This window comes from Nomascus leucogenys, chromosome 10, assembly GCF_006542625.1.
Source record: "Nomascus leucogenys isolate Asia chromosome 10, Asia_NLE_v1, whole genome shotgun sequence".
Taxonomy (NCBI): domain Eukaryota; kingdom Metazoa; phylum Chordata; class Mammalia; order Primates; family Hylobatidae; genus Nomascus; species Nomascus leucogenys.
The window spans coordinates 55,825,432-55,853,319 of NC_044390.1; the positions used below are offsets into that span (position 1 = coordinate 55,825,432).

General features: G+C 56.2%; 2 protein-coding genes across 3 annotated transcripts in view; both read left to right on the top strand.

The window, feature by feature from the left end:
• Positions 1-17,327, top strand: part of BRD4 (bromodomain containing 4) — a 98,905-nt gene extending 81,578 nt beyond the window's left edge. Inside the window, exons 12-20 of one of the 2 annotated variants that reach the window (XM_030820575.1) lie at positions 7,791-7,843; positions 7,953-8,322; positions 9,087-9,674; positions 12,852-12,964; positions 13,053-13,215; positions 13,342-13,472; positions 13,600-13,805; positions 13,885-14,128; positions 14,424-17,327. In XM_030820575.1, the coding sequence (XP_030676435.1) occupies positions 7,791-7,843; positions 7,953-8,322; positions 9,087-9,674; positions 12,852-12,964; positions 13,053-13,215; positions 13,342-13,472; positions 13,600-13,805; positions 13,885-14,128; positions 14,424-14,492 (1,937 nt within the window). In that variant the 3' untranslated portion in view covers positions 14,493-17,327. Of the gene's footprint in view, positions 1-3,274; positions 5,556-7,790; positions 7,844-7,952; positions 8,323-9,086; positions 9,675-12,851; positions 12,965-13,052; positions 13,216-13,341; positions 13,473-13,599; positions 13,806-13,884; positions 14,129-14,423 lie in introns of those variants that run through there. The other variant, XM_030820576.1, reaches the window with a different exon arrangement.
• Positions 17,328-20,168: 2,841 nt separating this feature from the next.
• On the top strand, positions 20,169-25,807 carry EPHX3 (epoxide hydrolase 3). The gene is made up of 7 exons (XM_030820577.1): positions 20,169-20,825; positions 20,933-21,018; positions 21,391-21,548; positions 21,697-21,825; positions 24,662-24,765; positions 24,855-24,991; positions 25,087-25,807. The coding sequence occupies exons 1-7, from the start codon at positions 20,583-20,585 to the stop codon at positions 25,310-25,312; spliced, it is 1,083 nt and encodes a 360-aa protein (XP_030676437.1). The 5' UTR covers positions 20,169-20,582; the 3' UTR covers positions 25,313-25,807.
• The last annotated feature ends 2,081 nt before the right edge of the window (positions 25,808-27,888 follow it).

Here is a 27,888-nt window from a genome sequence, read left to right on the forward strand (position 1 = left end):
GCCACCCGAAGCTAGGGCCCCCACTCGCAGCAGAGTGAGTGGGGTGAATGGCTGTATTCTTGGATCCAATTAGCATTCCTGGTGGCCACTGACTTTTCACTTTCCGTGCCAGCCAAGCCTCCAGCTTGCCTTCCTCTGGGTTTTTGCACCTCCTGTTTTCTAGTTGACTTCTCCTACCCGGGGTTTTGTAGCCTTTTCATCTGAGGATCTGAGTGACCAAGTGGAAACCCCAGATGCTGAAATTGTCAGGGGACCTGATTAACTAAAATGACGTGGCATGGTCGTAGCGGGGTGTTGCTTTAGCCCTCACAAGACAAGACACCTTAGAGGGCAGTGGACATCACATCCTGATTTCCAGTGTGTGATTGTGGCCTTTGCCCTTGGCCTCCACGGCCCTCTTCTGGGCTCCTCTGCTTTGGGAGAGGAGTTGGGAACGCTCCTGGTTTCCTGAGTGAGTGCCCCACACCCCTCCTGCTGCTGCCGAGATTTTATTATTTTTTTCACTCCCCCACTTTAAAAAAAGTGGAAAGATTGTGCAACAAGTAATCTGAGAGTCCTGGGAACAGCTGTCCTGGCGGGAAGGAGGGCGAGATTTACAGTCTCAGAGCCTCTGGCTCCCAGGCTCCCAGGCTCTGGCGGCCCAGCCCTGGCCGCTCGCACAGCTGCCTGGGCTCTGGCCTTCCCCTCTTCCCAGGCGCCCTCCCCACCTTGGGTTTTGCCTGGCTCCCTTTTGTCTTCCCAGTCCTGGTCAGCAGTGGCTTTCCTTTGCCTTCTGTGTGGACTGAGTGAGCTCTGTCGTGGGCCAGCAGGGTGCTTCTGCTCTCAGGAGGGGCCGCTGCGAGGGTTTTGTGTGGCAGATCCCGAAGCGGGAACCCACACCCTAGCACCAGTAAATAATGCAGCCTTCTGCTGCCCTGTCCCGCACAGGACTCTGCACTCTCAGGGCGGGGGGCACAGGGGGTGTAGCTCCTTCAGCAGCTGCTCTCCTGGGTCCAGGAATCCCGGCAGCCCTGATGTCCATGGCCAGTTACAGGCAGCTCTGCCTTAGCGGGGGAGTGGGTCAGAGTGGGGGAACATTATTTCCCTTTGGTCTTTTGGGGCCTAGTTGATTTGCAGCAGCACCTCCCCCCTCCCCCCCCCCCCCCCCCCCGTTCTTGTGTTTCCATTTGGATTGGAGCCGAAATTCCTGAAAGGGCCTATTTTTGTCACTTACACTACGGGGTTAGTTCCGCTGACATGGCCCTGAGACATGAATCACCAAAAGAAAACGAACGGAGTCACTAGATTGAAGCTGGGGGGTGTGATACATGAACACCCCTCTTGGCAGCTATCCATAGACTGGGATGCTGTGGACTGATGCAGGCGTGGGGTGGTCCTCTGGGGCCAGGCTCCAGTTCAGGGAGCCACGGAACACAGGCAGGAGGAGGATGGCGGGGTTAGGTGCTGCTTTCCTAGCTGTGTCCCAGGCCACCATGTATTCCCCACCCTCTGCCCCAGCAGCATGCAGTGCAGTGGGCCAGCCCTATCACTTCCTCTGATTCCAGCTATTGCTTGGGCTGTGGTCTTTCATTGAGCTGTGATTCCAGCTAAAGCCTGGAGCTACTTGAGGGTTCTGTATTGAGACAGGCAGGGGGTAGGGCACAGATGCCGCCACCCTCCCACCACCCCTAGGGCATCTGCAGACCTGGGTGGAGCAGGCTGGAGGAAGACACTGTCCCAGGTGGGCTATGCACAGTACTGTGGCTTTGCTGTCATTAGCACTGGGGTTAGGTCTGCCCAGCACATGGGGCAGGGCATGTCCTAGGAATCTTCTAGCTTTCACTTGTCACATTGCTGACATCTGGCTCTTCCCAAGTGTCATGCACAGGTCTTTGTGAGCAGAGGAATACCCCCTTAACCTCAGCTACCTGGGCTGGGACAGGGTCTCAGGGAGATGTGAGAGATCCTCCTGGGCTTTGGTCTGGTCGTCTAGTTGGAGCGGGAGCACAGTCCAGCTATTTTAGCCTCCTGGCTTCCTTTTCCCAGGATTGGAGCGTGTGGGTGTTTCTTAATAGCTCCAGGGGAAAAAGGAATGCTTGATGTTTTGGAAAGATTTGAGCTGGGAAGTGCAGACAGAGGCCATGGGGCATTCTTACCACACAACCAGCCTCAGCTTCCTGACCCCCAGGGTCTTTGAGGGACTTAGTCGCATCTCCAGGCCTGCTGCTTGCCTGTTCCAGAGTGTGGCGCTTACCTAGGGGATTGGTGAGGACCCTGGAGGTGGGGGAGTAGGAAGAGACTTGAAGATGGGGCGGTAGCCTTTCTGTCTGCACAGCCAGGTGACTCCCCCCACAAACAGCCAGCATTTGCAGCTGGAGGGATTCTGGGGCTTCATGGGCGGGTGAGGGCGAGCCTTGTGGAATGTGGCCCAGAGTGAGAGGCCGCCAGTGGGCGGGTTTTTCCCATGCCCGCACTCAGGGGCCAGGGAGTAGCACGTTGGTTGCATCCGTGACTCCAGCAGAGGCATCCGCTCTGCTGCATGGGTGGGAACAAGCCCAGTGCCCCTCCCTGGCCCAGGGAGCCATGTTGGATACCCCAGAAAAGGAAAGAAAGGACAAGACTTTATTCCTTAGCCTGTTTCTTTTTCTTTTTTTCCTCCTCCTCAACAGTGTACGTAATAGGTTCTGCTTTTTAGAGTTTGAGCTTTTTGTTTGGGGGATCTGGAGGAATGCAGAGATGAGGCTGTTTGCTCTTTCCCCTCCACTGGGGGTCCTGCATTCTGGTACCTCCTATCTTGTGGACCCAGGAGGAAGGGCTGGCATCGCCTTCCTGAGACTAGACAGTGCACAGCCCCTGGGTGAGATGAGCTCAGAGTCAGCAGGGGCCTGATGGGCTTGCCACACCTGGCTGGTGGGACAGGGCAGGGGCACCACTCAAATTCAAAAGAAGCTACTTGAGGGCAGTAAAGGAAATGCCGGCGTGCGCTCAGGCAGGGCACACGTGGAGCTTGCTAGTGGGAGCCAGGACCACTCTCTAGAAGCTGAGCAGGCTGGGGGTGGTTTCCGAGGCATCCATGCGTTCTGCCTCCGTGACCTTCCTAAGGGGGCGGTGGGTCTGTCCCTACCCAAGGTTAGCCAGGCACGGGGCAGGGCTCCGGTCTCCAGTGCCGTTCTTGTGCCCATCAGCCACCAGGGCGCAGGAGGTTGGCTCAGTCTGTGGTTCTTCTGTTCTTGTGACTTAAATGGTACATTCCACACCATTTCTCTCACACTGGTTTCTCTCTCCCTCTACGTAGGTCCTGCCTAATCATTGGACACGGACTCTTAATAAAACGGTCTTCAGTTCCAGATTCCTTCCCAGCAAGCTATAGCTTAAGTCCATTTTCTTCCGTGAAAGGGACAGGACTCCATCAAGTTATGGAATTCCTCAGAGCCCTGGGCCTGTCCCCCGGGGTGGATTAGTCATGTCCAGCAGCACACGCCTAGTCCCGCCTTCGGGAAGGCTGCCTGCCTGGCCAGCCGCCCAGGCCTCCCTGTGTAAAGACTGCCTGGCTGTCCTGCCCAGCCTCCCTGGTTCTCTGGGGTCTTCTGGGTGGGTGGCATCTCCTGGAGGGTGATGACAATCCCCAACACATGCATTCATGTGGTGCTGCTCTGTGTGCAAAGCCAGACCCCAAGTATGTTTTCCCTCTTTGTCCCATCCCTCTTTTTCTGGGACTTTGGACCCTAACTACTTCCCTCCTAAACCTTGCAGTGACATCAGTCCAGGAGAGCTCTCGTTCAGTGTGCAGAAGAACACTGACCTCTAGAGCTGTCCTAGATAAGGAGTGGGAGCTTTAGAGGCAAGGCCTCTAGACCCTGGAAGGCTCAGTGAGGCTCTTCCCACAGCATGCTTCTCACTGATGCCCTGTAAGGCTCGAGCCACCGCTGACTCTGAGCCTTTTGGAGTCTTTCCTCCTTCGTCTCCATTGTTCCCGTGCATTTCCAAAAGCTTAAGTTGCCTGGCGGGCATTTTCCCAGTTTCTTTGGCCTCCGTCTTCTCAAGTCACGTAGGGAAAGTACCTCCTGGAACCAGGCTGCAGTGTGCCGGACCTGCCAGGCAGGCACTGGTGAAGGGCCTTGGGCCCATCACCCCCCCAACCCCACCTCACCCCACCCGCCTCCTCTAGGGGGGTGGGTCTGGGCTGGTGGACCAGAGAGGGTGTCACAGACCCTCAGGGACTGCCCTATGGACACCTCTGATCGGTGTTAATGGTGTGAACATTTTCCCCGTCTTCAGTCCCTTAGAATGACGACAGCCCCTGGGGTTGGGGCAGGCGAGGGTGGCCACATCATCCAAGCCCTCCCAGAGGCACAAATAGGCTTTTTTGCTCTAAAAATAAATACCGGCCCTTTTTTGGTCACAAATCCAGCATCTCAGCAGAAAACTGCCTGACATGAAAAGTCCCCTGAGGAACTGCATCTGTGTTTCAGGGGCTTTTCATTTTTTCTCCTTTTTTAAAGTGTAGATTGTGGGTGCTTTGTAAAGGCCTGCCTTCTTCTGGAACTGGAAGTGGGCTATCACCATGGGCAAGCCCTTGGGTGCCGGCTCCCCACCCGCCTGGGAGCCCTGGCAGCTCTCCTCAGCTCCTTGGGCTTGAGCAGCTGCAACTGCCCCAGATTCGCTGTGGAAGCAGGGGCTAGCCCTGGCCTCACCAGAGCCTCCCGGGGCCCTGCATTGATGCTCAGGAGTTCCTGGGCTGCTCTTGATCCTCTCTGGGCATCCAGCTTCCAGTTAAGCTCCATTTGCCAAACAAACAATTCTGAGCTGCCCTTTGGCCTGCGCCTGATGTGTTCCTATTGCAGTCCCGCCTGCCTCAGACAGGAGCAGACGGGAGAGCCTTCATGCGCAGATTCCCACAGGACAACTGGGGAGCTGCCGGCATTGTCTTTCTGGGAAGATTCTGCTTTCTTGGACCAAATGGCAAGCCTGGATTCCCAGTGTCGGGCCTGCATGCTGCCCCCGACACACACAGACACACACACACACACGTGTGCCAATGGGCCATAGCCACACACACACGGGCCATAGCCACAGGCCAGCTCTCCTCCAGGGTCCTTTCAACCTTGCTGTCCAGGGACCTTGTCCTTCTTGCCCATGGGGCTTCCATCTGGCAGAGAACGCTCAGGGTTTGTTGAACTTGAAAGCTCGTTAGACTTAAGCTGTCACCTGTGCTTGGTGCCCCAGGAACAGCCAGAGAGGACAGTGTCCACTCACTTCTCCTTGTTGGCAGCCTCCTGTGCAGGAAGTGCCAGCCGGGCCTCGACGTACCAGCTGGCTGTGGGTCCTGAGGAGGGGTGGGAGGCGGCCGCTCAGTGCAGACGGGGACTCCTTTCCTCTGCCCTTACCTTACCCTCCATTACCTCCTTCACTGGAGTGGGGCTGGGGGGTGGGTGGAATCAGTGTTTTAATCGGATTTTTAAAAAACATTTTATTTCTTTGTACAATTACCATCATATGTAAAGATGAAATTTGTGTTGAGTTGAAGATTGTCATGGAATAAAGATCACACCGTACTTGAGGCCATCTTCATGTAACCCTTTCTAGAGAGTTTTGTGTGGGGGTGTCTTGGGGCTGGTGTGTTGTGAAGCTGTGCACTTCCTGTCTTGTCTTTTACTGGTAACTCTGACACAAGGCTCAGACCACGTGGGCCAGATGGGGTACCTCTACCACCAGCCTTTTAGGCATCTGGTCCTGGGGGTCTGCCGTGCACATGCTGCCTTCTCTCCCCCACTTTTTAGGCCTGCCTTGCCTGGGGGCCCCAGAGACAAGTCCTCAGGATATTCCCTGTGGCCTTTCCAAGGCAGCTGAGACATGCCCCCTGGAACCCCCCTTTGTCCCTACATCTCCTCCTATGGGCCTCTGCTCACAGCCTGCAGGCTGTGAGGGGTTAGAGTGACCATCCCTCTTTTACAACCAAAAAAACAAGGTTTCTTCCAAGGCCACGAGACAACAGGCGAGCCCCAGCATGTCCTTCGCTTGCACACACACTTTCTCCCTCATCTCTACATGTGGACACATCCCTGAGGCTTCTCCTAGTCAGACTTCACACGGTGGCCCTGCTTCTTCCCCCTACCTTCCGTCTTCTGCCCCAGGTCCCCCCAAGGCGTGCCCAGCATGCCCCCAGACAGCGTGGCTCCATCACCTCCTTGCACTGGGAGAGAAGCCTTGGCCTTTTCTTCCCGGTTCCCTAGTGTGCAGGGTCCCCCTGGTCCTGTGGCTGCTAACCTCTGCAGCCAGTGCTCCTCCCACCACCACCACAGCAGTCAGACTCCCTGTTGCCCTGACACTACAGATCTACTCAAGCTTTCCCTTTTGGCATGTCTCACCCACAACAGTCTGTCTCTCACCAGATGTCATACTCTGACCCAGAGCCTCCTGAGCCCTGTATGCAGGTTTGAGGCGGGGCCCCAGGTTCCCCCGTGTCCCCAGTTGCAGCCCCTGGTCATTTGTATGAGGACGTGTGTCTGTAGCTGCTGAGGTCTGTGTCTGTGTCTTGTCTCGCGTGGAGTGGTGAGCTCTTACAGGGCACAAGGTCCTTCCCCATTCCTTTTGGTGGCATGCTGCACTGAGGGCCACGTGCCTCACAGAAGCTTAGCGTGGCCCTCCACGAAGCAGATCCAAGTGGAAGGAGCCTGGATTTGGGCAAAGCATGTGTCCTCCAACACCAGCAGCAAGAGGCAGCACCCTGACAAGGGGCTCAGGCGAAGCCAGGCAGTGCCATGAGGTGCTTCTCAGTGACAGGAATCCAAAAGGCGCCATATCATGGGCCCGGCCTCCCATCTGGTGGCTGGCGACTATGTGACCTGCCAGCCCATGAGCACTGGCCAGGGCTCATGTCCCCCTCTGGGGCTTGTACACCATCCATGTTTGGTGAGGGGACATCCAACTGGCAAAAGTCCCTTAGTGTAAATCTCTGGGGTGAGGACAGAGATGGGCACGCTGGCTCTCGAGTACACCTCGCAGGGGCAGACACACCCTGGACCCATCCACCCCACTGTGGTGGCAAGCCGTCGGCCCACAGGAGTGGGGGCTCATGCTGCCTTCTGTCTGCAGCATGGTGACTGTGTCCCAAAGCAGGGACTTCTGAGGTCCGTCTACCTCTTTAGTTGCTGGTCATTCCCAGAAGGCCAGCGTGCTCCTTTTTTTCTCCCGGAGTGGGCTCTCTGTGTTCTCCCTTGCCGATATGTTCCTCAGCGTCCTGTGGCGCTCTCAGCCCCAGCTGAGCCTCTCTGCTTCGCTTTGGAGGGTGGAAAGGAGTGGGCCTTAGAGGGCCATGCAGTTGGAGGCCCCCGAGAAGCTGCTTTTTAGCCATGTGAACATAGACAAGTCCCCTCCCTTCTGAAGCCCCACTTTTCTCAACTGTAAGATGAATGTGACCATTGCAACCATCACAGGTTGTTGGAAAACTGAGCAGGTTGCTGTCCAGGCCATGCACTCAGTCACTATAGTGCGTGACTGACCCTTGAGTAGTGGGAGGCGTTGGGCAAGCTCTCAGCTTCCGGTGCAGCTGTGGTGATCTGGAGCTTGGCAGGGGAGGCTTTTTCAGGCACAGTCCCTGCTAGGAAAAGCAGCAGGCAAGTGGGTAGGTGACGCCTCGCATGTCTCTCCCTCCCCCGTGATGACCAACTCATCCCTCATTGAACTCGGCTGCCCTTTCTCAGGGTCACTGGTCCTTCTGAACGTGCCCTGTTTTCTCGTCTTTCTCCATCCAAGGCCAACTCACTTACCTTCTCCCCCAGAGCCTCACTACCTTCTCTTTTCCTCTGCAGAGATGGCTCCGAAGTCAAAAAAGAAGGGGCACCCCGGGAGGGAGCAGAAGAAGGTACATGGGCTCAGGGGCATCCTTCATTAGGTGGGACGTTGGGTCTGGCCCGAGCCGGTTCTGCCTGCCTGACATCAGCCTGTCTGTCTGTCTGTCTCTCTGTCTGCAGCACCATCATCACCACCATCAGCAGATGCAGCAGGCCCCGGCTCCTGTGCCCCAGCAGCCGCCCCCGCCTCCCCAGCAGCCCCCACCGCCTCCACCTGCGCAGCAGCAACAGCAGCCGCCACCCCCGCCTCCCCCACCCTCCATGCCGCAGCAGGCAGCCCCGGCGATGAAGTCCTCGCCCCCACCCTTCATTGCCACCCAGGTGCCCGTCCTGGAGCCCCAGCTCCCAGGCAGTGTCTTTGACCCCATCGGCCACTTCACCCAGCCCATCCTGCACCTGCCGCAGCCTGAGCTGCCCCCTCACCTGCCCCAGCCGCCTGAGCACAGCACTCCACCCCATCTCAACCAGCACGCAGTGGTCTCTCCTCCAGGTGAGCCGTGGCCTGCCCCAGTGTGGGCTGAGACTCCTTCCTGCCTCGGTGTGCCCATGTGGTGTCCGAGCACTCTGACTGGGCAGCCTCTTAGCCTCAGCTGCTCTGGTCTTTAGAGGGAAGATCGTGGCTTCTCGGGGCCATCTTGGAAGTTAAAGGAGATGCCTCAAGACAGGTCTTGCATGGAGTTTATTAACACATTGATTGAGAAGATTTTTGTTTTTGTTTTTGTTTTTTAAACATCTGACATCATTTGAGTAACAATCTAGATGATTTTGACTTATTTCTCCTGCTGGGCCAGGCATCATGTTAGAAGGGAAAAGCTGGGACCCTTCTGCAGCTTGTCTCAGGGGTTGGGGGATGCACTCATGCGATGGGATTCCTCCCATGGAACCTGGACAGCACTCACCTGGGGGATATGGAGACAGGGCCACCTTCCTGGGAGCCTGGGGAATGGCCGGGCAACAGCCAGGCAAGTGAGGGACCAAGCTCTGCACTGAGACCTGAAGGGCCACTGTGAGCCTGGGGAGCAGGATCTGGGGACACAGAGCGTAGGGCAGGACGACACTGCCCTAAAGCTCTCTCTGGAAGCTGTTTGCTGCTCTGGAGTTTGTGGGAGGCCACGATAGGTGGGGAGGGAGTGCCAGTTTGAGGGAGGCCAGTAGGAGGCCACTGGAGTCCAGATGAGGTCAGGATGAAGCAGAAAGGCCAGGCTGGGGCCACAGGTGCTCAGGCCTCACCGCCTCGGTGTTGTGTCCTTCCAGCTTTGCACAACGCACTGCCCCAGCAGCCATCACGGCCCAGCAACCGAGCCGCTGCCCTGCCTCCCAAGCCCGCCCGGCCCCCAGCCGTGTCACCAGCCTTGACCCAAACACCCCTGCTCCCACAGCCCCCCATGGCCCAACCCCCCCAAGTGCTGCTGGAGGATGAAGAGCCACCTGCCCCACCCCTCACCTCCATGCAGATGCAGCTGTACCTGCAGCAGCTGCAGAAGGTGCAGCCCCCTACGCCGCTACTCCCTTCCGTGAAGGTGCAGTCCCAGCCCCCACCCCCCCTGCCGCCCCCACCCCACCCCTCTGTGCAGCAGCAGCTGCAGCAGCAGCCGCCACCACCCCCACCACCCCAGCCCCAGCCCCCGCCCCAGCAGCAGCATCAGCCCCCTCCACGGCCCGTGCACTTGCAGCCCATGCAGTTCTCCACCCACATCCAACAGCCCCCACCACCCCAGGGCCAGCAGCCCCCGCATCCACCCCCGGGCCAGCAGCCACCCCCGCCGCAGCCTGCCAAGCCTCAGCAAGTCATCCAGCACCACCATTCACCCCGGCACCACAAGTCGGACCCCTACTCAACCGGTAAGTGGCCCTCACCCATAGACTCTAGGGAGGCTGGTGCTGGGCCTATAGTTGTGTCCTCAGGAAGCCAGAAGGGTTAACTCATGCTTCAGGCTGCAATGAGTTCAGAGCTGAGCCTCAGCTTGGAGGGGGACCTGGAAGGGTCATTGGTGCTTTCTACAGTGTGTTTATCAGGTGTCTCTCTTGCTTGTGAGTTGAGATCACCCAGAATAAGGCCCCTCTGGTCCCTCTCTTGAGTCAGGAGCACAACAATGCTAGGTGACTTCTCGCTAGGTGGGGAAGCTAGGAGCCCAGGGGAGGTACCTGATGCACTTCAGGGGGTCAGGATATGCTTCCAAGAGGCAGTGATCACAGACAGGTAGCAGCTAACTTAGAAAGCAGAGTGAAGAATGAAGTTCAGGGAGAGCCAGAACCATGGTGGGGAGCACTGAGCTGGAAGCTCAAAGGCAGCTCAGAGCCTGCCCGGGACCTGTCCTCGTCGCCTGTTCCCAGCCTCCAACCCAGTCCAGGCCACCCTTTTCCCATTGACAGCATTGGTCAGGCCACACCCTCTCACTTTTCCTGGGCGCTTAAGTGTCAGTAACCAAAATGTCCTGGCTGGCTCCGGCAGGGGACGTTCTGGTCAGTGCCTCCTGACGTGGTGCTGCGGGGTTAGGGTGGAGGGTCCTGGCCTCAGCAGTGTAGATGGTGCTGCCTGTCTTGGGTGTGTACCAGGTGCTGCCTGCAAATCGAGCAACGAGGCAGGGCTGTGATTACTCCTAACCCAGCAAAAGCTGCTGGATGCAGGCCGGGCGTGGTGGCTCACGCCTGTAATCCCAGCACTTTGAGAGGCCAAGGCAGGTGGATCACCTGATGTCAGGAGTTTCAAGACCAGCCTGACTAAGGCCGGGCGCGGTGGCTCACGCTTGTAATCCCAGCACTTTGGGAGGCCGAGGCGGGCGGATCACGAGGTCAGGAGATCAAGACCACGGTGAAACCCCTTCTCTACTAAAAATACAAAAAATTAGCCGGTTGTGGTGACGGGCGCCTGTAGTCCCAGCTACTCGGAGAGGCTGAGGCAGAATGGCGTGAACCCAGGAGGCGGAGCTTGCAGTGAGCCGAGATTGAGCCACTGCACTCCAGCCTGGGTGAAAAAGCGAGACTCCGTCTTAAAAAAAAAAAAAAAAAGACCAGCCTAACCAAGATGGTGAAACCCTATCTGTACTAAAAATACAAAAATTATCCGGGCATGGTGGCAGGCACCTGTAATCCCAGCCACTCGGGAGGCTGAGGCGGGATAATCACTTGAGTCTGGGAGGCAGAGGTTGCAGTGAGCTGAGATTGTGCCACTGCACTCCAGTCTGGGCAACAGATTGAGACTCCATCTCAAAAAAAAAAAAAAAAAAAAAAAAAGTTGTCAGGTGCCAAGTGGATCGCTGCGTGCCCTGAGCCAAGAACAAGCTGCCTGTCCTCCCTGGGAAGCACTGGTGTTAGGCCTGGCAGCTGTGCGGCTGTGCCTGTTCTCATGTGAAGCAGGGCTGGGCTCCTGTTGGGGGTGATAGACAGGGGATGCAAGGCATTTAGAGCCAGCACTCGGGTGCACCAGGCACCTACCGGGGCTGAGGCAGGTCTACTCCAGCCAGCTCTACTTCAGGTCCCTGGCCCTGACCCAAGCCCCAGCAGGCTAGGATGGGGCATCAAGAGCAGTACGGATTGGGGTCCTACTAGGGGCTTTAGGCCAAAAGCCAAGTTGTTAGACTCCCAAAGAGACTTAACAGGCATTCCTGGGCCCCCAGCCAGCTTTCAGGAGTCATCCGTGAGCCATTCTCTGAACCCACCAGCAGGCGGGCGGTTTCTATAAACCACAGCTCCTGGAGCCTACTGTTGCCCAGGTCAGCCTCAGCAGGTGCTGAAGGTGCTGCTCTAGGTGGGTGGGAGGCTGTTGCAGTCATGTGCCTGTGGATCCCTGGCAGGCCAGACCTGGGGCCCTCCTGCACTGAATGGAGATGGCAGTGCCCAGAGTGGTCCCGATGTGCTAGAATTGGAGGAGACATCAAGGCCAGGAAAACCAGCCACACAGGGCAGTGAGCCTCGGGGACAAGGTGGGCCTGGCCACCATGTGGGCTCCAAGCAACTGCAGTGTCTTCTGGCGTTAGGAGTGGGTCCTGGCTCTAGAGGGGCAGGAGGATCTACCACACCTGGGGCATTGTGGTTTGCTCCAGGCCTATGAAAATAGATGCCTCCAGCTAGCAGGGCTCCCGGAGAACCCAAGGGTGCCTATGCTGGCAGACAGTGGAAGGAGATGGGCGTGAGGCTAGGCTGGGAGCAGAAGCGTTGCAGAGGCAACCTCCTCTGTGGACAGTGTGGCTTGTCCCGAGCTGGAGCTAGCCAAAGGGCGGTGAGGCCCCTTGCCTGCACGGATTCCGGCAGAGAGAGGCCACGTGTTGGATGGGTAGGACTCAGCTGCTCCAGCTGCACAGTCCCGAGGTGCTGGCTCACTGTGATTGAGGGCCCAGTAGTCCCTGTGGCTGCTGGATCCTTCCCAGCCTTGGGTTGGATGCAGGTGTCAGGCTGGCCTGTTTTCTAAAAGAGACAGCTCCAGGCCCTGTTCCGCCTGCTCCCCACTCAGCCCAGGTGGAGGCCAATTCCAGGCTTCCCTCTTCTGTAGGGTGTGCAGGCTGAGTGGGGAATAGGACCATGGGGAGGGTCCTGAGCATCCCCACTCCCAGGACTGGGTCTTGCACCCCCTGCATTCATCCAGGTGGGCCAGGCTAGTTGGCAGGAACCCAGGCTGAGCTTTGTGGGTTTAAAAAGTATTAGGGCCCAGGCCCTGCCAAGCCCACGTGTCAGGATCTGTGTTTTCCACAGCATCCCAGATGATTCTGATATACACAGGAGGGTCAAACACCAGGACTGGTGCCACAGGGCCCCAGAAAGCTCTGCTGCACACTGAGTTATGCCCCACGTGCAGGAGGACATGGGGCACTCAGCCCTTTGGGGGAGGGGTCATGTCCTCACCAGGCCCAGTCACTTGCGTGGGTCTTCACCCTTTTTGAGCTGGGCTGATGGACCCTTGTCCCAGGGCCTGGGCGGCACATGCGAGTTCTCCATACAGCCCGTCTTTTCCTTCCTGACAATTCTCTCAGGGCCAGCAGCTCTAAGCCAGCCCCTTGACACCTTCCTTGTCCCCTCTTCTAGGTCACCTCCGCGAAGCCCCCTCCCCGCTTATGATACATTCCCCCCAGATGTCACAGTTCCAGAGCCTGACCCACCAGTCTCCACCCCAGCAAAACGTCCAGCCTAAGAAACAGGTAACTGGCAGGGCTGGGCCATAGTCCTGTGGGCCAGGGCCAGGGGTGCCTGCCTACCTCACCGGCCGCCTTGCCTGTGCCACCCCAGGAGCTGCGTGCTGCCTCCGTGGTCCAGCCCCAGCCCCTCGTGGTGGTGAAGGAGGAGAAGATCCACTCACCCATCATCCGCAGCGAACCCTTCAGCCCCTCGCTGCGGCCGGAGCCCCCCAAGCACCCGGAGAGCATCAAGGCCCCCGTCCACCTGCCCCAGCGTGAGTGCCCTCCCTGCCCACAGCCAGGGCTCAGGCCCGTGTTGGACGTGAGCTTGCTGTGGGACTGGTGGACCGTGCCCCGCCGGGGTGAGGTGGGCCAGGGCCCACTGGCTGTTTATGTTCCAGGGCCGGAGATGAAGCCTGTGGATGTCGGGAGGCCTGTGATCCGGCCCCCCGAGCAGAACGCACCGCCACCGGGGGCCCCTGACAAGGACAAACAGAAACAGGAGCCGAAGACTCCAGTTGCGCCCAAAAAGGTCAGGATGGAGGTCCACGGGTGTCGCTTGCCCCTTGGCCCTGGAAGGTGCCATGCTAGGCACACCCCCTGCTATGCCCTTTAGGCACAGCAGACCCCTCACCCACCCCAACCTCTCTGTTCTGCAGGACCTGAAAATCAAGAACATGGGCTCCTGGGCCAGCCTAGTGCAGAAGCATCCGACCACCCCCTCCTCCACAGCCAAGTCATCCAGCGACAGCTTCGAGCAGTTCCGCCGCGCCGCTCGGGAGAAAGAGGAGCGTGAGAAGGCTCTGAAGGCTCAGGCCGAGCACGCCGAGAAGGAGAAGGAGCGGCTGCGGCAGGAGCGCATGAGGTGGGCGAGGGCTCTGGGTGGGGCATGGGGACTCCTGGGGCCACACCAGTCCCCAGGCTGACTGGGATCCTCTGCCCAGGAGCCGAGAGGATGAGGATGCGCTGGAGCAGGCCCGGCGGGCGCATGAAGAGGCACGTCGGCGCCAGGAGCAGCAGCAGCAGCAGCAGCAGCGCCAGGAGCAACAGCAGCAGCAGCAACAGCAAGCAGCTGCGGTGGCTGCCGCCGCCACCACCCAGGCCCAGAGCTCCCAGCCCCAGTCCATGCTGGACCAGCAGAGGGAGTTGGCCCGGAAGCGGGAGCAGGAGCGAAGACGCCGGGAAGCCGTGAGTCTGGAGGCCTGGTGGGGACCCTGGTCTAAGGATTAGCTCCTGGGGGAGCTGGGAGAGGGGGCTGGAGCCTGGACAGGGAGGGGCAGCGGGGGAGTCCAGTCCCTGCTGGTCGCCATGTGGTCCTCTGGGCTCAGGTGTAGGGCCCTGAGTGCTGTGTGGACGGGGTGGGCGCTCTGAGGAGTCAGCCCTGGGGAGGGCTACGGGCTGACTGCTAGCAGCGGGTATGAGGGCTTGGAGCTGCAGGGTGGCTAGGTCATCCTCCTGACTCCCTCCTTCCTTTCTCCTCCAGATGGCAGCTACCATTGACATGAATTTCCAGAGTGATCTATTGTCAATATTTGAAGAAAATCTTTTCTGAGCGCACCTAGGTGGCTTCTGACTTTGATTTTCTGGCAAAACATTGACTTTCCATAGTGTTAGGGGCGGCGGTGGAGGTGGGAGCAGCGGCCTGGGGATGCCTCCGGGCCTGGCCCTCCTGCATGCTATGCCCGGGGCAGGCCTGACGGGCAGCTGAGGATTGCAGAGCCTGTCTGCCTTATGGCCAGTTGGACAGACATCCCGCCACCCACCACCCCTCACAGGACGTCCGCTCAGCGCACGCCTTGTTACGAGCAAGTGCCGGCTGGACCCAAGCCCTGCATCCCCACATGCGGGGCAGAGGCCCTTCTCTCCGCCAAATGTCTACACAGTATACACAGGACATCGTTGCTGCCGCCACCGTGACTGGTTTTCTGTCCCCAAGAACGTGACGTTCGTGATGTCCTGCCCGCCAGGAGTCTTTCCCCACACCCCAGCCATCGCCGCCCGCTCCCAGGAGGCCAGGGCAGACCCGCGTGGGCTGGAGGCGGGCGAGGCCAGCCCACCCCCTCGCTGGCACTGACTTTGCCTTGAACAGACCCCCCCGACCCTCCCCCACAAGCCTTTAATTGAGAGCCGCTCTCTGTAAGTGTTTGCTTGTGCAAAAGGGAATAGTGCCGTGGAGGTGTGTGTGTCCATGGCATCCGGAGCGAGGCGACTGTCCTGCGTGGGTAGCCCTCGGCCGGGGAGTGAGGCCACCAACCAAAGTCAGTTCCTTCCCACCTGTGTTTCTGTTTTTTTTGTTTTTTTTTTTTTTCTTTTTTTTTCTATATATATTTTTTGTTGAATTCTATTTTATTTTTAATTCTCTCTTCTCCAGACACAATGGCACGCTTATCTCCGAAATGGTGTGATCGTCTCCTCATTGAGCAGCGGCTGCCACCGCGCTGTGGGTAGTGTGTGACCGTGGCTGTACTGTATAGTGAACATAGTTGGCATATCTTTGTTTGAAGTTTGTTGGTGACTCCACCAAACTGGTGTGAAAAAAGAAAAAAGCTCAAAAAAATCCACAAAAAAGACAAAACACACAAAAAAATCCTGCCTATATTTTACTCAGTTTCAAACTTTATTAGTCTATTTTTAATTATAAAACCAGAAAGCTGCAATTTCTTTTCTTTCTCCTCCACCCACCCCCCTAACCCATTTGTTGGCTTTTTTGTTTTTTAATGTCAGATCTGTTGAGTTGGTTTTTTTTGTTTTTTGTTTTTGTTTTTTTTACTGAGAAAGGAAGGGCCAAGGGATGAGGTGGGCACCGGGCCCTGGGGGCGCCACAGACTAAAGCAGAGACTCCCCCACCTGGCGCCCAGCCCCAACCAGCTGGCCGCTCCTGCCCATGCTTTTTTTTTTTTTTTTTTTTTTAATTTTATAATTGGAGCCCTTGGTGAGGTTACGCGTGCCATGAGAACCCACTCTACACCACGACGCTGGTGCCTCAGTGTTGGCCAAACTCTGGAGTCACTGACTGGTTTGACTTTCATACGGTGAATATGCATTTGGTCTGTACTGATCATGGAATAAACACATCTCTCTTTTTTTAATGCTGGCGTCTCCCTGACATTTCTTTGTGAACCAACTGTTGCCTAAGCTAGGCCCAGGGGACCCCCTGGACCCCACTCCACCTCTGCACAGGAACTACCGCCAGGGATTACCTAGCCCCTCTCCTGTGACCTGTCCCTGTCTGCCCTGGGCAAGAGCCACGCAGACTCATAGCAACCACCCCAAGCTGAAGCTGTGACGCAGAGCCCGGTACCCATCCTTGTGGACCCTGGCCGAGGTGGACGGTGTGCCCCAGCAGAACCCTGGCCAAACTCCAGACAGTATTCTTCCCCTCCACCCTACTCCATCCTGTCCCCCCACTCACCAAAGGACTTGGGCCACTTCTCCCACCTTGCCTGCCTCAATCTAACTCCTCCTTTCATTTAAGCTCAGGGTTAACCAGATACTCTTAGATCTAAGTCTACATCCCCCAAAATAGGATCCTCACCACCCCCATGCACATACACAAACGCACACATTCCTGTCCAAGAAAGCCCACAGGTGGCTGCTCTGCGTGCCCACCTGTGTATGCACATGCCCCAGCCACAAGGCACGGGTGACGCCCAAAAAGAGCCCCTAAGATGTAAGATACAAATATATAATTTATATGTATGCAGAGACAAACTGATTGAAACGTTTCTAGCACTGTTGATTAACCTACATCCCCTCTTTTTGACCTGAAAGGTCCTTTATTGTCTTTGGATCTGCCAAACCTCCCTGTGAGGGTGTGGTTCAGGCATCCAGCCAGAGGCCCCCCCACTTCGATGTCCCTGCCCACTCGCACTTCCTCATATACCACTGTGCCGCTTCAAGTGTGACGTATTTAGGTTCTTTGGGGTTTCTTCCATCTCATCCCATCCCCCTCATTTTTGTTCCTTGTTTTGTTCAGACGCTTCCCCAGCCTGGGTCCAACTGCTGAGCTGGATAGTTTTCTCTGCACCTTCCTGCTGAAGATTTAACTCTGCCATGGCCTTCTCCACACCTCCCTGATGGGTGTCTCTCTACCTGGGTTGTAATTAGAACTGGGATCTATTTAATTTCTCCAGCCATTTCCCAACCCTTCCCACAGTACTAGAAATCTTAGTCCTATACCAGAGTAAGAGGTGTGTACAAGCCCCCACTGTACTGTATGCACGGATCGCTTGGCCAATAATTATGTCAGTGAATCTGAGACTTGTATTAAACACTTTAGACATTTGTAGAAGGGAATTCGTAGACTTTTCACTTATATACGAAAGGTTTTTTTTTTTTTGTGCAGTTCTCATTGCAAAAATAAACATTTGTACTGAGTATAAAGTTACTCTCCTATGATGGCTGCTGTCTTTTTGTTTGAGGGTAGACTTGGGAGAAGCGGGGAGGTGAGGGTGGGGGGTCAGTGATGTGTAGGAGAGGAAGAAGGGAGGTTCCCCAGACACCCACCACCCACGTGTCCAGATTAGCGGAGTCGGTTGGGAGAGATCCTGGGAACATCAAATTGTGAGATAATTGATTTAATGGAAGGTGTAAAAGAAAACAAAGCTGCCAGGCACGGTGGCCCACGTCTGTAATCCCAGCACTTTTGGGAGGCCGAGGTGGGAGGATCGCTTGAGGTCAGGAGTTAAGAGACTAGCCTGGCCAACATGGTGAAACCCCATCTTTACTGAAAAATACAAAAAATTAGCAGGGCGCGGTAGCACACACCTGTAGTCCCAGCTACTCTGGAGGCTGAGGCAGGAGAATTGCTTGAACCCTGGAGGCGGAGGTTGCGGTGAACCTAGATCACACCACTGCATTCCAGCTTGGGTGATATGGTTAGACTCCCATCTCAAAAAAAAAAACAAAAAAAAAAACACCAAAGCTTTGATGTAGGCTAATCACACAACAAAAAAAAAGGTAGTGGTTAAGTAGTCCAGGGAGAACAAAAGTTTGTACACTATGGGCATCTCAGCTCTGAGATGCATTGTTCACTGAGGCAGAACATAAACCACTATTCACCTTTAAGTATGGTCCCAGGACAGTATGTTTAGCAGGTATATGGATAAAAGTGGGAGGTGGAAAGGGGCAAGAGGTGACAAGTGGAGTGTTTTTAAAGGAAACTAACAGGGAAACAAAAAATGGCACGTCCAGGGGTAGTGATATGAGCAAGTCTGTGGCTAATATCATACATTGGTTAAGTCAAGAAATAGAGGCCAGGCATGGTGACTTACATCTGTAATCCCACTTTGGGAGGTGGAGGCTTGAGGATTGCTTGAGGCCAGGAGTTTGAGACCAGCCTGGACAATATAGCAAGTCGTCTCTCTGAAAAATATTTGCAAAATTAGCTGAGTGTGGTGGCACAGGCCTGTAGTCTCAAATACAGGTTGTCGTACTGAGCCCAGGAGTTCGAGGCCGCAGTGAACTATGGTCGCAACCCCATCTGAAAAAAAGAAAAAGCTAAAAACGTTCCAGTGGCTGCTTCTGGGAGGAAGGGGAGGTGTAGCCACAGATTGCTGCCTTTTTCCCGACATCTTTGTGGATGGCTATTTTACAAGATGTATGGCTTCTGGCAAATGACCTCATCCTCGAATTTCAGGTTCATGATCTATACTACAGGGATGTGATTATGCTACTTAGACTTAATAGGGTTGCTCTATGGGTTAAGTGATGGCTGTCCCTAAAATGTTCAAGGATATCGGGAGAAGGTTGCAAAATAGGAAGAAGCTGAGAAGCTGGCTGCTTTTTTTTTTTTTTTTTTTTTTTTTTTTGAGACGGAGTCTCACTCTGTCGCCCGGGCTGGAGTGCAGTGGCGCAGTCTCAGCTCACTGCAACCTCCGCCTCCTGGGTTCACGCCATTCTCCCTCAGCCTCCCGAGAGGCGCCCGCCACCACGTCCGACTAATTTTCTGTATTTTTTTTTTTTTAGTAGAGACGGGGTTTCACCATGTTAGGATGGTCTCGATCTCCTGACCTCGTGATCCGCCCGCCTCGGCCTCCCAAAGTGCTGGGATTACAGGCGTGAGCCACCGCGCCTGGCCGGAAGCTGGCTTCTTGCAGGGACAGCAGGGCCGCAAGGCTCTGTGACTCTAGGCCCCATCACACCCGGCCCTGTCCCACTTCCTCTTTCGGCCAGAACCCCAGAACGGCAGTCATTCATAGGCCGGGTCCTCCTCGGGGGAACCAGGCCTGCCCTCTAGGAATCAGGGTATCCCCGCCTCCTCGGCCCGCTCTCGGAGCCTGGGCCTCAACACCTGCCGATTGGCTCCCGGGCCAGGACCTGTCGCTTGGACATCAGTGGCCGCTGCCGTCCAATCACAGACGTACAGGGGCGGGCTGGCGGGCCTGTTGGGCCAGCAGGAGGACGGCGCCGGGCCGAGGCCGCTGGACCCACCGTTGGAACCACAGCTGGGTGAAGTCAGTGCTGCTAGGTCTTTGGAGCCAGACCGAAGGGAGGGTCGCGCGCCCCAGGGTGGGTAGCACCAGGCGGCGGCCGTCGGCCGGGCCTCCCGAAGCCTCCTCGAGCCGCTAATACCGCCCGCGCCTCCCTCTTAGTCCTAGACTTGGCATTGCCTGTCCTTCTTCGGCTTCCAGACCCGCCTGACCCGCCATATTAGGCCCCGACCCCGCCCTCCATCTCATTGCCCATTGCCTCCCCGCCCCTCCCCCGGCCTACCCTCAGTTCATTGGCCCAGGCTCCCGCCTTCTCCGCCCAATGTTAGGCCTTACCTCCTCCAGGATCCACCCTCTCCCCGCCCACCCGCATAAGCCACGCCCACCATCCCAACTCTCGCTCCTTTTTGGCTTGTAGGCCGCACCTACTCTGCATATGCCCCGCCCCTCACTCCAGGTGCCGCCCACTTAACTGAGGATCCAGGATGCCCTCAAGGTTTGTCTGGGCTCGGAATTGCCTTTTTTTTTTTTCTTTTTTTCTTTTTTGAGACGGAGTTTCCCTGTTATGACCCAGGCTGTAGTGCAGTGGCGCGATCTCAGTTCACTGCAACCTCCACGTCCCGGGTTCAAGCGATTCTCCTGCCTCAGCCTCCCAAGTAGCTGGGATTACAGGCGCCCGCCACCACGCCCAGCTAATTTTTGTATTTTTAGTAGAGACGGGGTTTCACCACGTTGCCCAAGCTGGTCTCGAGCTCTTGATCTCAGGTGATCCGCCCGCCTCGGCCTACCAAAGTATTGGGATTACAGGCGTGAGCCACCGCACCCGGCCCGGAATTGCCTTCTTTAGACCCTCACCCACCCGCTGCTGAGTCTTCCTGGGCACCGCCCCCGCCCTAAGCCCCGCACAAGACCTGCTAGGCCCCACCCATTTCTTTCCCTCCTTTCCAACTCCTTCCTCCCCAGCCTCCGCACCCTACCCTTGTTTCCTGTCCCTGTCGCGCCCAGGTGTTTACCTGGCACTCAGGTGAGTGGTGCGCTCTGGCTGTTTCTGTCGGAGCCGCCCGCCTCTTCCCTCAGCGCGTCCCACAAACCCCGACGGCACGGAGGGGCCCCAGGCCAAAGGCGGTGGGCCCCTGAGCCCTGACACCGCCTCGCCGCTGCTGCAGGTGCCTCCGGCCGGCAGCGCCGCCGTGGTCCCGGAGCGCGGCGACATGCCCGAGCTGGTGGTGACCGCGCTGCTGGCGCCGTCGCGGCTGTCGCTGAAGCTGCTGCGCGCCTTCATGTGGAGCCTGGTGTTCTCGGTGGCGCTGGTGGCCGCGGCAGTCTACGGCTGCATAGCGCTCACGCACGTGCTGTGCCGGCCCCGGCGAGGCTGCTGCGGGCGACGTCGGAGCGCGCCCCCCGCCTGCCTGAGCGACCCATCGCTGGGCGAGCACGGTTTCCTGAACCTCAAGGTGATCGCATGGGGGCACTATCGGGGCTGCGGGGTCGCGTGGGGTCGAGAAGATTCAAGCCTCGGGAGGGAGGGTTCCCCAGACTTCAGGCCGTGCCCTTCCCCTAGAGCTCCGGCCTGCGTCTGCACTATGTCTCGGCTGGACGAGGCAACGGACGCCTCATGCTGTTTCTGCACGGCTTCCCTGAGAACTGGTACGTCTGGGACCCAAGGGCCTGAGGCCCACGGGACTCGGGGGCAGGTGGAGCTTGGGCTCCCAAGAGGCAGGCTGTATAGGTCGTGACAAGCTGAACCTAGATGGGGACAGGGGTACTGAGCCAGCATACTCAGGATCCCTAGGCCCTGAAGGGACAGGACAAAGGGGTATTGAGGTTGATTGAGGTCCCCTGGATTCAGGGTGTAGCTGGCTTCAGCCTCAGCCTCTGCCTCTGCCTGGGATTCCCCATCCTCCTTTTAGGGGAAGTTTAGAGCAGGAAGGAGGGGTTGCCAATGGTTGCTGATGGGCGTAGGGTGCAGGTGCAACCTGAGGGCCCTGACTCAGCCTCCCTCCCCCGCCCACCTGGCAGGTTCTCCTGGCGATACCAGCTCCGGGAGTTCCAGAGCCGCTTCCATGTTGTGGCTGTGGACTTGCGAGGCTATGGCCCCTCGGATGCACCTCGGGGTGTGGACTGCTACACAATCGACCTGCTGCTGGTGGATATCAAAGATGTCATCCTAGGCCTTGGTGCAGACATACCCCCATCCTAGGCGTGGCCTCCCTCATCCTGCACACACACATACCCCCGCTTTCTCCTTGTTGGAACCTACTTCCCCCACCCCTGCTTCAGTCCTACCTGGCACCTCACTTATGCGAGCTCCTTGAATTCCCACAGGTTACTCAAAGTGCATCCTTGTGGCCCATGACTGGGGTGCCCTCCTTGCCTGGCATTTCTCCATCTACTACCCATCCCTGGTCGAGCGGATGGTTGTGGTCAGTGGTGCCCCCATGTCGGTGTACCAAGGTGTGTGTGGGAGTCCGGGACACTGGGATGTACTTATGTGCAAGGGGGCAGGGACATGTGTCTGTGTTTGCAATTCTCTGTATACCTGTCAACACATCAAGGGCTGAGGGTGCAGCAATCAACCCAGGTCCCTTCCCTTGTGGAACTCCTCATTCGGAAATTAATGACATACCAGACCCAGTGGCTCACACTTGTAATCCCAGCCCTCCGGGAGGCTGAGATGGGAGGATCACTTGAGGCCAGGAGTTCAAGACCAGTCTGGTCAACATAGCAAGACCCCAACTGTCTCTACAAAAAAAAAAAAAAATGTAATTAGCCAGGCATTGGTGGTGCATGCCTGTAATCCCAGCTACTCGGGAGGCTGTTGCAGGAGAATCTCTTGAACCTGGGAAGTGGAGGTTGCAGTGAGCCGAGATCATGCCATTGCACTCCAGCCTAGGCAACAAGAGCAAAACTCCATCTCAAAAAATAAATAAATAAAATAAAATATGGCCAGACGTGATGGCTCCCACCTGTAATCCCTGCACTTTGGGAGGCCAAAGCCTGTGGATTGCTTGAGCCCAGGAGTTCAAGACCAGCCTGGCCAACATGGTGAAACCCCATCTCTACTAAAAATACAAAAAATCAGCCAGGCATGGTGGCGCACGCCTGTAGTCTCAGCTACTCGGGAGGCTGAGGCAAGAGAATCACTTGAACCTGAGAAGTGGGGGTTGCAGTAAACCAAGATTGCACCACTGCACTCCAGCCTGGATGACAGAATGAGACTCTGTCTCAAAAATAAAATAAAATAAATCACAATACACTTAGGAGTAATCCACATTTTTTTATAGCACTTACAATAACAAGGAATGTGCACACAGTAACCTACTTAAGGCTCCTGGGCTTATGAAGGTTGTATTATCCCTATGTTCCAGCTGGAGGAAACTGAGGCTGGAGAGGTTAACAATGTCTATCATATCACCTGATGTTAATACGCAGCATTGTGGTCATAACTGTGTTCTCTCTCTTTCTCTCTTTTGTTGTTTTTTCTTTTCTTTCTTTTTTTTTTTTTTTCTTTTTGAGACAGAGTCTTGCTCTGTCGCCAGGCTGGAGTGCAGTGGCATGATCTCAGTTCACTGCAACCTCTGCCTCCCAGTTTCAAGGGATTCCCCTGCCTCAGCCTCCCAAGTAGCTGGGATTACCGGCCACCACGCCGGGCTAATTTTTTGTATTTTAGTAGAGACGGGGTTTCACCATGTTGGCCAAGATGGTCTCCATCTCCTGACCTCGTGATCTGCCCACCCCGGCCTCTCAAAGTGATGGGAGTACAGGCGTGAGCCACCACGCCCAGCCACTCTTTTTTTTTTTTTTTTTTTTCCTTGAGTTGGAGTCTCGCTCTGTGCAGTGCAGTGGCTTAATGTCGGCTCATGGCAACCTGTGCCTCTCAGGTTCAAGTGATTCTCTTGCCTCAGCCTCCTCAATAGCTGAGACTACAGACGTGTGCCACCATGACTGGCTAATTATTTTGTATTTTTAGTAGAGATGGGGTTTCAGCATGTTGGCCAGGCTGGTCTTGAACTCCTGGGCTCAAGCGATCCGCTGGCCTCAGCCTCCCAAAGTGCTGGGATTACAGGAGTGAGCCACCACACCTGGCAACCTCTACCTCCTGGGTTCAAGTGACTCTCCTTCCTCAGCCTCCAGAGTAGCGGGGACTACAGATATGTCCCACCATGCCCAGCTAATTTTTGTGTTTTTAGTGGAGACGGGGTTTCACTATGTTGCCCAGGTTAGTGTCTAACTCCTGACCTCAAGTGATCCACCTGCCTTGGCTTCCCAAATTGCTGGGATTACAGGCGTGAGCCACCGCACCCAGCCTATTATTGTTTACTTGTCTGTCTCCCCATCTAGACTGTCAGCTCCCTGAGGGCAGGGAGTTTTTTGTCTTTTGGGGGTGTTTTTTTTTTTCTTTTTTCTTTTTTTCCTTTGAGACAGTCTTGTTTTGTGGCCCAGGCTGGAGTGCAGTGCTGCAGTTGCAGCTCATTGCAGCCTCAGACTCCTGGGCTCAAGCGATCCTCCCACTTCTGTTTCTCAAGTAGCTGGGACTATAGGCACACACCACCACGCCCTGCTAATTTTTAAAAAATTATTTTTTGGAGGCCGGGTGCGGTGGTTCACGTCTGTAATCCCAGCACTTTGGGAGGCTGAGGTGGGTGGATCACGAGGTCAGGAGATCGAGACCATCCTGGCTAACACTGAAACCCTGTCTCTACTAAAAATACAAAAAAAATTAGCCGGGCATGGTGGCGGGTGCCTGTAGTCCCAGCTACCGGGAGGCTGAGGCAGGAGAATGGCGTGAACCCGGGAGGTGGAGCTTGCAGTGAGCCAAGATTGCGCCACTGCACTCCAGCCTGCGCAAGAGAGCGAGACTCTGTCTCAAAAAAAAAAAAATTTTTTTTGTCGATACAGGGGTTTCCTTAAGTTGCCTAGGATGAATGGGGAGTTTTGTCTGTCTCATTCACTGCTGTGTCTAGAACAAGGCCTGGCATGCAGTAGTTGCTCAATAAATGTTAGCTGAATAAAGCAGAGGAAACGCACCCTGGCCTGGGTAGGGGAAGCACACCTTTGGATATGGGGATTCCCAGGAGATGCCCCCATCCTGTAGATAGTGAAACATGGCAAGAGGGAATGTAGCTGGTGCCCAGGCCAGGAGGGGTGTCTAGTACCTTCACAGACCCAGGCAGGCAGCAGTGGCATTCCTGAGGCTTGTGTGCCTGACCTGGGTGTGTGTAGGGGTGCAGGTGTGTGGGGCCACCCCAGGAGCAGGCCTTACATCTCTCCCTCAACCCTCCCACCCTAGACTATTCCCTGCACCACATCAGCCAGTTCTTCCGTTCCCACTACATGTTCCTGTTCCAGCTGCCCTGGCTGCCCGAGAAGCTGCTGTCTATGTCTGACTTCCAGGTACAGAGGGTGCAGGTTGAAGGGAGGAGGGAAGCAGGTCGGGGCTGGGCAGGCTGGGCACCGAAGCCAGATTCCTGCTGTGTACCTAGATTCTGAAGACCACCCTCACCCACCGCAAGACAGGCATCCCACGCTTGACCCCCAACGAGCTCGAGGCCTTCCTTTATAACTTCTCACAGCCTGGTGGCCTCACGGGGCCCCTCAACTATTACCGAAACCTCTTCAGGTGAGACCAGATGCCAAGCATAAGCTCAGGAGATTTGCAGGGGCAGGGGGTGGGAGGCAGCCATCCTTCTGCCTGTCTGTCTGTCCTGGCCACAGGAACTTCCCCCTGGAACCCCAGGAGCTGGCCACATCCACGTTGCTGCTGTGGGGGGAGAAGGACACTTACTTGGAGCTGGGGCTGGTGGAAGCCATCGGCAGCTGCTTTGTGCCGGGCCGCTTGGAGGCCCACATCCTGCCAGGCATAGGGCATTGGATCCCACAGAGCAACCCCCAGGAGATGCACCAGTACATGTGGGCCTTCTTGCAAGACCTGCTGGACTAGCGGTCCTTGCCGCCTGCCCAGGAGGCATGGATTCTCAGGAACACACACCCGTTATCTGCGTGTGCCTGGGAGTCCATACAATGGTGAACTCTTGAATCGCTCATAGGCACAGGACTCCTGGATCTCACACAAGTGCACCTATGGGTGCCTTGGGACACGTTAACCCCTGTACTCACACACAGGCATGGATGCATGTATGTGTAACAAAAACTTTGACCCTGGGAACCGGGTATACCTCTCCTCCAGTGGAGCCAGATGCCGAGACCGAGTGTCCCACCTCCTCCCTTGCTGGGGCCTCACTCTGCTCTTTGCCAAAGTTGGTTCTCTGCCATAGCTGCACAAACCTTAAACCCTGACCTTCCTGTCCCTGCCTTCCACCTCCTGCCTGGGTCCTCAGCTCAGTGCTACTCTAAATACCATACTGCTCACCACATTTGGCTACTTCAACTTAAATGTTAATTGAAATGAAATACAATGAAAATGCAGTGCTCAGTCACACCAGCTGTGTTTCTTTTTTTTTTCCCTTGAGACAGAGTCTTGCTCTGTCACCCAGGCTGGATGGAGTTCGGTGGATGAAATCTCGGCTCACTGCAACCCCCACCTCCCGGGTTCAAGCGATTATTGTGCCTCAGCCTCCCGAGTAGCTGGGACTACAGGCGCGTCACCAGGCCTGACTAATATTTGTATTTTCAGTAGAGATGGGGTTTCACCATGTTGGCCAGGCTGGTCTCGAACTGCTGACCTCAAGTGATCTGCCCACCTTGGCCTCCCACAGTGCTGGGATTACAGGCGTGAGCTACTGTGCCTGGCCACACCAGCTGTATTTCAAGTGCTCAATTGCCACATCAGTGAAGAAAGTTCTGTGTGGCAGCGCTGATGAGGGTAATCCTAGCTTAAGAGTAAGGGTCAGGGCCGACCACGGTGGCTCACACCTGTAATCCCAGCACTTTGGGAGGTCGAGGCAGGTGCATCACGAGGTCAGGAGATCGAGACCATCCTGGCTAACATGGTGAAACGCTGTCTCTACTAAAAATACAGAAAATTAGCCTGGCATGGTGGCGGGCGCCTGTAGTCCCAGCTACTCAGGAGGCTGAGGCAGGAGAATGGCGTGAACCCGGGAGGTGGAGCTTGCAGTGAGCCGAGATCGTGCCACTGCACTCCAGCCTGGCAACAGAGCGAGACTCCGTCTCAAAAAAAAAAAAAAGAGCAGGGGTCCACCTTGCCTGGCCCCTGGCAACCTCCCCAAGAGCAGACCCTCATGAGCAGGCAGGTGGGTGTGCAGATTCCTCTCCAGCCAGTCCCAGGAGAGCTCCCACAAGCCCCTTCCCTCACCCCCCGTCATGACCCCAGGCCTGGTCAGGTCAAGTTCTCTGGCCCCAGCCTGGGCTGGCCTGTCTCACATCCCTGGGAAAACAGCTCTCGTCTCTGTTAGGACAAGTGAGATTCTGGATTCGGGGCAGGAAGGGACCAGCTCCCAGAAAAGCCATCTGGGATCTGAGGCCTGCCTCTCCAGCTCCTGGAAACTTCTGCTCCAAATTAGCCACAGTTTCCGCTGACTCTGGAGCCCTCTGGGGAGGGGGTGAGTGGGGGATGGGGGTTACAAGTGGAGGGTGCACCACCCAGCCCCAGCCTGACCGTAGCATCAGCTTGTATCTCCCTGGCTTGTGCCTGGCTTTTAGGGGATGTTGCCAGCATCACCTGTACCATGAGGACTGAGGGGCCCTGAGAAATACATTCTCCTCTCTCTGAGATGGGCCTGCCTGCTGGTCATCCCCCTCTGCCCTCCCTTATCCCCAGCACAATATCCCTTTTTTTTTTTTTTTTTTTTTTTTTTTTGTGAGATGGAGTCTTGCTCTGTCGCCCAGGCTGGAGTGCAACTGCATAATCTCGGCTCACTGCAGCCGCCTCCCAGGCTCAAGCGATTCTCCTGTCTCTGCCTCCTGGGCAGCTGGGATTACAGGTGCCCACCACCACACCCAGCTCATTTTTGTATTTTTAGTAGAGATGGGGTTTCACCATGTTGGCCAGGCTGGTCTCGAATTCCTGACCTCATGATCCGCCCACCTCGGCCTCCCACAGTGCTGGGATTACAGGCGTGAGCCACTGTGCCTGGCACAACATCCTTTTACTCAACACAGACACCAGGCAGTGTTCTAGGTCCTAGTGATAGAGTGTAAGCCAGAAAGAGTTTAAGGAGGAGAGAGCTGACAGGGCTCAGGGAAGGCTTCACTGAAGACCCACAGGTGGGACCCTAGCTGGGGGACGTACTTATTTGTTGTTGTTTTGAGACAGGGTCTCACTCTGTTGCCCAGGCTGGAGTGCAGTGGTGTGATCTTAGCTCACAGCAGCCTCCACCTCCTGGGCTCAATCAATCCTCCTGCTTCAGCTTCCCGAGTAGCTGGGACTACAGGGGCACACCACCATGCCAGGCTAATTTTTATTTTTATTTATTTATTTATTTATTTTTTGAGAATGGAGGCTTGCTCTATTGCCCAGGCTGGAGTGCAGTAGCGCGATCTCAGCTCACTGCAACCTCCACCTCCTTCAGGTGATTCTCCTGCCTCAGCCTCCCCAGT